Source organism: Periplaneta americana, chromosome 1 (assembly GCF_040183065.1).
Source record: "Periplaneta americana isolate PAMFEO1 chromosome 1, P.americana_PAMFEO1_priV1, whole genome shotgun sequence".
Taxonomy (NCBI): domain Eukaryota; kingdom Metazoa; phylum Arthropoda; class Insecta; order Blattodea; family Blattidae; genus Periplaneta; species Periplaneta americana.
In genome coordinates, this window is record NC_091117.1 from 207,917,944 (window position 1) to 207,930,441 (window position 12,498).

The 12,498-nt window shown below is 32.1% G+C and overlaps 1 protein-coding gene across 1 annotated transcript in view; it reads left to right on the forward strand.

The window, feature by feature from the left end:
* Window positions 1-11,257: 11,257 nt before the first annotated feature.
* The window catches only part of Aplip1 (JNK-interacting protein Aplip1), a 122,960-nt gene continuing 121,719 nt past the window's right edge, over window positions 11,258-12,498 (forward strand). The window contains exon 1 of the mRNA XM_069836563.1: window positions 11,258-11,444. Coding sequence (XP_069692664.1) covers window positions 11,362-11,444 — 83 coding nt within the window. The 5' untranslated portion in view covers window positions 11,258-11,361. The remainder of the gene's footprint in view (window positions 11,445-12,498) is intronic.

Here is a 12,498-nt window from a genome sequence, read left to right on the forward strand (position 1 = left end):
ACAACGTCTGCAGGCAGATCTGTCTATCTCAGTCCCTCCTCTGCTGAATGGGACTGCGTGGTCATTACATTCTGTTCACAAACACCAAATAAGACGACCGACGTTTTTTACGATGTGTAAGAGAGATGACCAAAACCAATCGAAGGGATAGTCTGCTTAGCTATATAAACGTCAGGCTAAGGTATTTTTAGCTTGGATTCTAAAAGAAGCAATGTTTTGTTAGATAGCATGTATCAGCAAAAATACAGCAAGGTCAGGTTTCAATTTGCAATGTGATTTGAAGACTTCTGCTAAGAGGAAAATAACAATAACAATTTTCTACATATTGTATTTTGTAAAAGTTGAGTCACATGGCTAATCAATTCTGATTATTTGGATGGAATATCACTGCTTATTTTAATCAAACCATAGTTAGTCATCAAAATAATCCATGGGTGACTTTTTAATTTACTTTTACTTTTATTGGCGAATAGAACAACACAACGATCTGTCCAATAATAAAAAAAAAACAAGAGTCCTCTGTGAGTTGACCAGAATGTTAAATACAGTACGGTTAAAAAAACGAATGTTTTTTTGGTGGAACTAGTCAGAATTGATTGTAGTCCATATCAGCTTACTTATTGCCCTAAGGGTAAAAACTATTTTCCCCTGTTACTATTATGCTAATGGATTATAGTGATGTTCTAGCTCTCAAGTTGAATTTTCTTTCACCAATTTCGTTTGGAATTTCGGATACTGACAAATACTACAAAACTAAAGAAGAAAGAATTTGCTAATAACTTCAAATTAGTGTAACTCTGGAAATATTGAGATAAGAACACATGTTTATATGACTTTTTTGCTCAGAATGTCTTCGGAAATAAGCTCCTTAAGTGACGGTAAATCCTCTTGAAACACCCTGTGTATACTCATATGTAGTAGTGCTGTCGATCGATCAAGATATTTAATCGATTAATTATTTGAATTTGATCGATTGATCGATAGATTAATCGAGTTTTGACCGAGTTGAAAAAAATGTTTTAATATACTGTAACACACTATTGTTAAATTTAACTTGTGTTCGATGATAAGCACAAGTATTAAATGTTGTACCTATATCTGTATATATTGTATCGTTATATTACGAAACAACTATTTTAATTACACACTTATTTACTTTAATTACTTACTCATTACTAATTTATTATAAGGCTTATCATTTATTGTGTCAATTTCTCCAGGAATTTTTGAGACAAACATAAATAGCAAAAAGTGTGAAGACTCACCTAGTTAATACTGTTTCATCCATGATTTTAAGCATATGAGTGCATTTACATTAATTGCCGCTCTACGTATAGTAACAATGTTTCCTGCATCACTAAACACGAAAAAACTTTTTTTTCTGTCAAGCACTTCTCCACGATCGTTCAATTTAAATTCAAACGTTTCACCGAGTTTATCTCTTAAATTCTCATATGACATAATGGAGTTTACACTTTTCACAGACTACAGAAAACTGATTTTTTTTCCTTATCAACCGTCATATGCAAACTCAGTACAGACTCTGCAAGCACCTGCAAAAGTATAGCGGTCGAAACAGAAGACTGGCCCCTATTGTAATCCGAATTACCAGATTTTAGAAAAAGAACATAGTTACGCTCTCACTTGCACATAGTGTAGACGTGGCTATTTTATAAGGAATGAGGGAGACGAATCCCAGAAAAGTATGTATTTCATATGCTATGAAGATGAGCTGACAACAAGGTGGAAGTTTTCTTGGAAAACCATAAAACTTAATAAGGGTTTCGCATTGTGTTTCAACTTTCAATAGAGGTAGACTAGATCACTGTCCTCATATCTCCATCTCTTTCTGAAGTGTTTGCACAAAGAATTTCCCTACCCGGTTTACAGTTAAAAATAACAGTACTATTGTGCTTTTAAGTAAGCAATTTCCGGGAGAGAAATATTGCCGGAATTTTCAGTACGAGTTTGTATTAACAAAATAATAAATAATATCAACTATAACCGATTAATTTTAATCGACTCGATTATTCGATTAAATATTTTTGATCCATTAATTTTACAACTGAAATTGATCTATTAATCGATTAGATGAAAAAAACTAACACAATTCAGACGTCATGTGTGGTGTGTAGCGAGATCGAAGTTTCAATCAAACCTAATAGGCCTATATTTAAATATAAGCACAAAATGCTCTACAGTTGACCCTTTTTTTTTTAGCTTTTTGGGCTGATATTAGGCAGACGCATGGTGGAAGTCACTCCCCTTGGGCTAACACGACCCGAATCAAAAACGTGTAGACATCCATACGCTAGACGGTGATTTCACAGCAAAATTAAAGCTGCGCCTCTTAGCCGTAGCGTGCACAGCGGCCGATTAGCATATCCGCTTAACACGATACAGATATGTCAAGCTATCTCCAGGAAATCTTGAGGTCTCATATTCCAGCTTGAGGGAGTGAAACTGAGTTCAGAGCGAAGACGTCACTCAAGAACGCAAGCCGTCTCTCGCAGCTGACGCAGTACAGCATCTGAATGGCACGCATACCAGAATCTGGTCGATGTTCAGCTTAGCGATGATCCAGACTTTGTAATTCATCAGATTTCATGTGTAACACGTTCCATATTATCGATAGAAACAAAAAAATTATCAGTTAATTTAATTATGCTGGATCAATTATAATACACCCCGTAGGTCAGGTATGCTCATTCTCTGATTCGCGATAATCACAACCTTCGAATGTAGAGCGTGCTGTTCCTCGTTCGAAGCTCGACGGATGACTGCGGAAGGCAGTTCAAGTACTTAGTAAATGTACGAACAGTGCGGGACAATGACAAGTCAAAACCTTCTGTAAGCAAACGACATAATTATACAATATTGTTTTGCGTTCGGTTAAGCTTTTACTATGTTGTAAGGTACTGTCAGGAATACTAATGAGCAGGGAACGGATTTATATGGACTAAAAATATATGAAATATGTAAATATATATGTAGTTATTTTTACCAAAATATGGAATTAAATATGGATTTTTACCAAAATATGGAATTAAATATGGACTTAAAATTATAAAAAAATGACTATGTACGTTAAATATTGGTACATTTTAATCAAACTAAACAAAAAATATAATGGACGTACCTTATCTTCCAATGTAGTTTCAACAAAACACAATTTTTATTGTCTGTTACCATAACAATAGGTTACAAACATTTCTTTCAAGTGCTGAAAAGTGAATCTTCTTCTATTGTCTCTGAGGATAGATTTATACTGACTAAAAGAGCGTTCGACGTCACAAGAAGTAACTGGTACATAATTCAATTTCACAATGTCTGCTGGGGATAAGTCCAAGTTAATCTTCACTGTTGATTCACCACTCATCACAGCAACAACCTTTTGTAGTTCTTCATATCCAGGGTTTTTTGAAAGTACAGTGTCCACCTTAGCTCTTACTGCATCTGCAACTTTACCTCTACCACGATTCAGTTGTTCCACAGTACTATTTATAATTTCAAAACTTTCAGATAGTGAAAGGTGCCTATTTTGGAGACTTTTGAGCGTTTTTATGATGCATGAAAATGTATGCTGAATGTGAGCTAAGTCATTCTTCACACTTATGTCACAGGTAACTGTTTTCGCAGTATCAATTGAGACTGCATCTTCAGAGTCCAATGCAAGGAGAACATTGTTAATAGAGTCTATATGTTCGGCATAATATTCAACTGCTTCTAGCCATGTACCCCATCTAGTTAAAATTGGCTTTGGTGGCAATGGAATTTCAGGGTACATTTCTTTCAACACGTTAACTCTACTGGGAGCTTTGAGAAATACTTTTTTCACTGATGAAATCAACAAATCTACTTTAGGGAAATTGTCTCTGACCACTTCTGCCACACGATGAAATGCATGCGCCACACAAGTAAAATGAGTCAATTTAGGATATACAACAGATAATGCTTGTCCAGCTTTGACCATATAAGGGGCAGCATCGCTAATAAAGAATAACACATTATCGTACATAATACCCTTTGGCCACAGGATACCCATAGCTTCGTTGAACAGTTTAACTATAGTTTTGTTATTGCACTTTTCTAGAACATCACAATGTAAAAGAATTCGTTCAGAATATTGTTCACTTAACAAACCGATAACTACATTACCAACAAGTCTACCTTCTTTGTCGGGAGTCTCATCAATGGAAACCCAAATTGAACTATCTTTAATTTCATCTCTTATCTTCTTTATTGTCTCATCGTAGATGGATGGAGCATACGTCTTCCTAAGTGTTGACTCATCCGGGATTGTATGTTGAGTATATTTTTCAAGGAATTCCCTGAAGACCTTATTCTTTAGTTTGTAGAGAGGAATATCAGCAGAGATGAGAGAACGGCACAGGTCGATGTTAAACTCAGATCTTACATTCGATGTTGTTGGTTGTGTTAAAAACAATTGTCTCTGCTTGGAATTTAGTTGTTTGTTGGCCTGATGTTTACTAGTTGTAATGTGTTGTTGCACCAGGAACTTTTGTGTAGATGATATTGCACACTGACACAAATTACAAAATAATATTTTATTGTCAGTTGATAAACCATCTTCTTTAAATTCTGAAATGTAACTTGTTAGTTTTGATTTTAAATTGACTGAATGACGTACTTTTGGCATATTTACCGTCTTTATAGTATGATTTACAAAACTGAACCTATGTGTACTCTGACTGGCATTTAACTGTTGAGCTGCACAACTGAAGTCTGTTAAAAATTTTAAATTAAATTAATACAGTTTTGTAACTTACTTTCCCATTGTTGATAGGACTGCTAATTTTCAAATAACTCTGATGTTAAAGGGATTACTGAACATGTGTTTAAATCTCTATTGTTGAAATGTATTTTTAAAAGTTAATGGAATTTTGTTTTGTTTTATTGTTAAACCTAATATAATATGGACTGTTTTATATGAAATATGGAAAATATATGGAAATTAACGAAAATATGTACTAAACTCTAAAATATGGAAAAATATGGAAAATAAAAGTAGGATTTTTCAACCCTACACATTGTGAAACATAAAGATAATGCAAAATATAAATTATATTAGCTTTATAAGTAAATATGTATTTACATATAAATCCTTTCCCTGCTAATGAGCAACATAAAACGACATTATACGCTCTGTCATCCAGAACATGCCGAAGTGACAGGGAAGCTGTTTTCTGTAATATACCAACGTTGTTGTTATTATTATTACTATTATTATTATTATTACTATTATTATTATTATTAGTAGTAGTAGTAGTAGTAGTAGTAGTAGTAGTAGTAGTAGTAGTAGTAGTAGTAGTAGTAGTAGTATTGTTATTACTATTGTTAGGTATATTACAATTATTATTATTATTTATTATTATTGTTACTATTATTATTATTATTATTATTATTATTAGTAGTAGTAGTAGTAGTATTGTTATTACTATTGTTAGGTATATTACAATTATTATTATTATTATTATTATTATTATTATTATTAGTAGTAGTAGTAGTAGTAGTAGTAGTAGTAGTAGTAGTAGTAGTAGTAGTAGTAGTAGTAGTATTGTTATTACTATTGTTAGGTATATTACAATTATTATTATTATTAGTAGTAGTAGTAGTAGTAGTAGTAGTAGTAGTAGTAGTAGTAGTAGTAGTAGTATTACTATTGTTAGGTATATTACAATTATTATTATTATTTATTATTATTGTTACTATTATTATTATTATTATTATTATTATTATTATTAGTAGTAGTAGTAGTAGTAGTATTGTTATTACTATTGTTAGGTATATTACAATTATTATTATTATTATTATTATTATTATTATTATTATTAGTAGTAGTAGTAGTAGTAGTAGTAGTAGTAGTAGTAGTAGTAGTAGTAGTAGTAGTAGTATTACTATTGTTAGGTATATTACAATTATTATTATTATTTATTATTATTGTTACTATTATTATTATTATTATTATTATTATTATTATTAGTAGTAGTAGTAGTAGTAGTAGTAGTAGTAGTAGTAGTAGTAGTAGTAGTAGTAGTAGTAGTAGTAGTAGTATTGTTATTACTATTGTTAGGTATATTACAATTATTATTATTATTTATTATTATTGTTACTATTATTATTATTATTATTATTATTATTAGTAGTAGTAGTAGTAGTATTGTTATTACTATTGTTAGGTATATTACAATTATTATTATTATTTATTATTATTGTTACTATTATTATTATTATTATTATTATTATTAGTAGTAGTAGTAGTAGTAGTAGTAGTAGTAGTATTGTTATTACTATTGTTAGGTATATTACAATTATTATTATTATTTATTATTATTGTTACTATTATTATTATTATTATTATTATTATTATTATTAGTAGTAGTAGTAGTAGTAGTAGTAGTAGTATTGTTATTACTATTGTTAGGTATATTACAATTACAATTATTATTATTATTATTATTATTATTATTATTATTATTATTATTATTATTATTATTATTATTATTGTGGTGATTTTATTTCAACAGAAGTACATGTTATGATAAAATAATTTTTCAGAGGCACTACAGTTTCAAGAATTGAAAGCACTTAATGAAAGGCCAAACATTGAAGAGAGTCGAACAATTCAGAGTCTATGTTTAGGAGCAAGTTATGTAGTGTGTTGGGAATTAGCTAAGGCACTAAAACCCTTCACGGATGGTGAACTTGTAAAGAGATGTATGGTGCCTGAACAAAATATAGTTAATTATATCTGTGTACTGGAACAACTCAAATGTGAATTCACAGAACACAGATTTAGTGATTTTAGACGTATGGAAAGTGATATTAATTTTTTTGCTAATCCTTTCGTAGTTAATTTAGTACAATCCATGAGAGTGCAGTTCCAGGACGAGTTAATTGATTTACAAACGTAGAATTGAGAACTAAATGCAGAGAATATGACTTGACAAGCATAGAAGTATTCAAAAATTAACAAAACGAAATATCCCACGATGAGCTTATTCTCTACCACTATGTTAGCTACCTTCGCCTCGACATATGTGCAGTCCACACCTGTGGAGTAACGGTTAGCACGTCTAGCCGCGAAACCAGGTGGCCCGGGTTCGATTCCCGGTCGGGACAAGTTACCTGGTTGAGGTTTTTTCCGGGGTTTTTCCTCAACCCAATGTGAGCAAATGCTGGGTAACTTTCGGTGTTGGACCCCGGACTCATTTCACCGGCATTATCACCTTCATCTCATTCAGACGCTAAATAACCTAAGCTGTTGATAAGGCGTCGTAAAATAACCTACTAAAATAAAAAAATAAAAAACATGTGTGCGAAGAATTATTTTAGAGAATGAAAGTTGCTAAATCCAAACATAGATCCCGATTAACAGATGAGCATTTTTTGAGCCAGCCGCGCATTGAGTAAATTCGTTGGAAATAGATTTCCGATTACTTGAAAGAAGAATGTTGAACAGACCGCAATATATGGTGGAATATGAAAATAATATTATCTATGATATAATAATAATAATAATAATAATAATAATAATAATAATAATAATAATAATAATAATAATAATATAACTATATTAAATATAATACACAATGTAATAACTGAATATTACAGTGTATATTCTTTCCTTTTTCAAATTCAGTTTATTATCCATATTTGTAAGAGTGTGATAGCGATGCCACAGGCGGTGCTGCAATGTAGTTGCGGAGCCCAGTCCGTACGCTGTGAGTGTTATGCAGTGCAGCATCATCCGTGTAATCGGAGCTTTTACAATTTTGAGCATACCTGCCGTAGGTAAACACTTAGATACAATATTTGTGGGTATTGGAACAACAGCTGTGGCATAATACCGAAGCGCGCGAGTTTGTCGTCCTTTCAACTCGGGTTTGATCCCCGGCATTGATTGATTAAAATGATATTGGAGGTTGATAAGTTAAGACGACAGGGATCGGAGATTCTCAGTATTCTGAAATCTCTCCCAGATATTACACTACACTTCATGAGCTCTCAAACAAACTTGGGGGGCTACCGGCGAAGCTCAGGCGGTAGCGCGTGTGCACGCTGATCCGTAGTTGCGTTCGATTCTCGCTTGGACTGATTACTGGTTAAGTTTTACCAAGGTTTACCCAACCTTGAGGTGAATGTCAAGTAATCTATGGCGAATCTCGCCAAATACCATTTCGCTATCATGAATTCATCGACGATAAATAATAATAATAATAATAATAATAATAATAATAATAATAATAATAATAATATTAATAATAATAATAATAATAGTTATAACAATAACAAAGTCAACACTAAGTAATAGCAATAATAATGGTAATAACACAAGCGATAATCATTTTGATAATATTATTCTAAACGCACCTTCTTTTTTGCTTTTGTTCTCTGTTACTGAAACAGAGTTAATAAAAATTACTAAAACTTAAAAAAAAAAGACTGCTTATCATCCAAAACATTACTACATAGCCAAACCGTTAGTCCACATTTTCAATTTGTTTTATACATCGCACTTTCCCTTCAAAATAAAACATGCCGTTAATATTCCAATTTATAAATCTGGCAAAAAAAAATAAGATGAATGACTATAGGCCAATTTCTTGACTCTTGAGCCTCTAGTGTTTCTACAGTTCTAGGAAAATGCATAACAGTACGTTTAATTAGCTTCTTAGAAAAACAGAATATATTGCACATGAATCAATTTGACTTTCGTCATAATCTTAGTACTGACTATGCTATCTTTATTGCTCAAGTGAGAGGCACTTGTGACAATATTACATATTTGAAGAAACTGTGTCAGAAATTGAAGCTGTTCCTGGTAATGTTGAGAGTGTCATTAGTGAAAAATCCAAACGTATGTCTCCAAATACTGGCCTTTAGGATATCAAACAAATCTACCAAATAATGAAACAGCTATGGTAGACAGAAGTCATCTACATCAGCTTGCTTCAAACGTTCCTGTTACGTCAATTGATGTAGAGCAATTTTTTCTGTGATGAAAACTGTTCTATCTGATAGAAGGTAGAACTTGATAAAAATATAAAAATGTACGTACCTTCCGGTAATGAGCAACCTATAATATGGTAAGTTGCATGAACATCATACAGGGCCTAAATTGACTGATAAAATATATTATGTCTTTCTTAAAATTATAGTGACTTTTTCATGTTTCCCATTGTCTTTTCTGCTTGCCTATTGTGTTTTTTTATTTATAGTGCCTTTTTCATGATTTTAATTGCTTTTTCTGCCTTCCTATTGTGGCTTTGTAAATTTACATTGTCTTCTTCATGTTCTAATTGCGTTTTATATCTACCTGTTGTAGCTTTTCAATTTTAAGTGCCTTTTTCATGTTTTAATTGCATTTTCTATCTACCTGTTGTGGATTTCCAATTTTAAGTGTCTTTTTCATGTTTTACTTGCGTTTTCTCTGCAATTTTTTTTACAGTCCTTTTGCATGTTTTAAGTCTCTATTTTATCTTCCCATTTTAAGTATTATGAATACGTAAATATCTGTGCCCTCTAATTAGTAATTTAACTCTTCTTTTGTTTTATTTAAGACTAGCCGTAGCCGTGCGCTCCGCTGCACCCGTCAGAAATAAATATAAAGTAATTACATAATTAAAATAGAACGTTTGATCCAGGGAACATTCGTGTTTGATAGAAGGATAAATAGTTTAATATGTTACTTAATTTAAATTGCATCCAAATAATTAAAATGCGATCATTTTGGTCCAGAGACCACTCATTGGTGCAATGACAATTCCTTTAACATGTTTCTAATTGTTATTACATGTAACAATAGTTTAATGAACATTGACATCATTTAGATTTAATGTGTATACTTTATTTTACTTGTTATAGGTTTCCATTGAATTATGGTAATAACTTAATTTTAACCCTTGTTTTCTACGTATCCAGTTAATGGCGTTTGGCCCACTATGGTTCTGAACCCCTCAAATAACTTAAATTATATTACATAATATTACATTACATATATTATATTATATTATATTATATTATATTATATTATATTATATTATATTATATTATATTATATTATATTATATATTATATTATATCAGAAGTTACTGTAATAACATTATAGCATTATGTCCATCTAGAGAAACTACACTTCCCAATGGTGAAATAATAATTAATTATACAAATCGGTTAATTTAGCTTCCGATATTACTTCATACAAACACAGAAACATTATCTGTACGCTATCTTTCATAGCTTTCGATTGTTGCTGTCCAAGGCCCCTTATATACGAAGTCATTTGTTTTTATTTCATTATACGGCCTTAGATGGCAGTTATTTTAATTTTAAAACTCATTTATCTCATTAAATATCAGTCCTATCAAACTTTTTCAAGGAGTAAAACTTATCGGAAATTATTTTCAAAGAAACTTTTGTTATGTAACATTTTTCATAAAAATCAATAATAAGCGAGATATTTCGATTTATTTAATTAAGGCCCCCTTATAACCCCCCTTTTAAATAATGTATTTTGAATTCCATATAGCCTAGAATCTAAGTTACAACGAACTTAATTTATATTCCAATTTTCATCGAAATCCGTTCATCCATTATCGCGTGAAAAGGTAACAAACAGACAGACAGACAGACAGACATACAAACAATAATTTCAAAAAGCGATTTTCGGTTTCAGGGTGGTTAATTATATATGTTAGGACCAATTATTTTTGGAAAATCGAAAATGACCAGAAAAATTTCGGCTACAGATTTATTATTAGTATAGATTTAAAATCACTTGACTACATTACATTAACATGATGTGAACGTAATTACCCACAGCGGAGAATTATAATTGCTTACTGATAATTATAGTCTAACGACATTTAAGACGAACTGTTACACTAGACGGTAAACTTATGCACCAGTCTTGATTTTTTAAGTAATCCAGAGGCTTGTTTTTAAGAATTGCATTATTATCGTACAGTAGCATTAATGTATATGAATTCACTTAATAAGCTTTAAGTCGAAAAGTAAGATAAAATGCTATAACAAGGACCAGATACGGAACTACAGAGAAACAAAAGCAAAACGTCTAAATAAGCTGTTTGTAAAGTAGAATTATTTGGCCCCCCCGAGGCTTTCCATTAACAGAAATGTCTGGGCCGGCGCATCAGTGGGTGGGCCCGACCGAATTTCTGAACACCCTGTGCGTCAGTCGCCGCCCCCAATCAATATACTAGATGCTATGGACTCGACGCACACTTGGAGCGTCGTCAGACAGTGAGTTGCGTCGCGCAAGGGATTGTGGGTCGGGTCGAACGAGATGGTGTTGATGGCAGCGGCCTGACAACAAACATGGCGGACACAGAGTTTGAAGAATTCCGACACTTCTTCGAGAGGCTGCCCCAGCACATCAAGGCCCCGGCACAGAGTTACACGTGAGTACCAGTCACTTCCCTTCTTATTCGGCGGATAACTGGGCTGACAGCTAGGCAACCCGCTGTGCACTGCCATGGTCGCCGGTCTCCCCGGCTGTCACCTGTACTTCACAGCAATTTTTTATTTTTAAAGATTTCTGGTTTTCTATATTTCTTGCCACTTTGTTAATATTGACTACGTGGTTGTGGGTATTGATCTTGCAATTAGCCCTGCACCTCAATCGCTTGCTGCAACTAATGTCATGGTGAGGTGGCCCATAACCTTCTCTTGCAAAAGCATCAGGTGACAAAAAATTATATGAACAGTAATACAAAGAAATCAGGGAAAATTTAACTAATCTGTTTGTTTCTAACCTCATTTCATGTAACTGGTCAATCTTAAAAATGTGAAGTGAAATTTCAACTGTGTTTTAAATAACAGCATATTACACTTTGTTCGATTTAATATTATTTTCAAATTACAAATTTATGCATTATAGCAGACATTATTCATCATTATTCGCATAAATGAAGATTAGACATAAAAAGGTTGTAAGTGCCAACATCTCTGAAAATTATTTTTTCCAAAAGAAAAAAAAATTCACTGAGAAAAATTATAAGTCCCATTGCAATTTTATTTAGAGCCTAGCTTCTCCCATAGATGTGCAAAACGTAAGATATTACATTACCATTTGCGCAAGAAAGCTCTATTTTCTACGGTTTGCCTTTTTGACACAGTCTCAATTATTTTTAAAGAGTCATCTGCCCACTGAACCACATTTTTTCAGGACAATTAAAAACTATTGTATACAAATCATACATAATTTGTTTTGATTATTTTATTACTAAGATTTGTAATTGTTGTATAAATGAGATTAAGAATATTATAAACACAATAAAAAATATTTTCAATTATAAACTGAAGAGATGAAGTTACTGGACATATGTTGTTTTAAAAACAAACAAAAAAAAAATGAAGTTAGTACATAATTACGAGCTAAAGATGTGCTAAGTGTCTTATTCATTCTGGATTTTGCTCACAACCTGTTTTCGGCCATTCCAGGATGTCTTCATA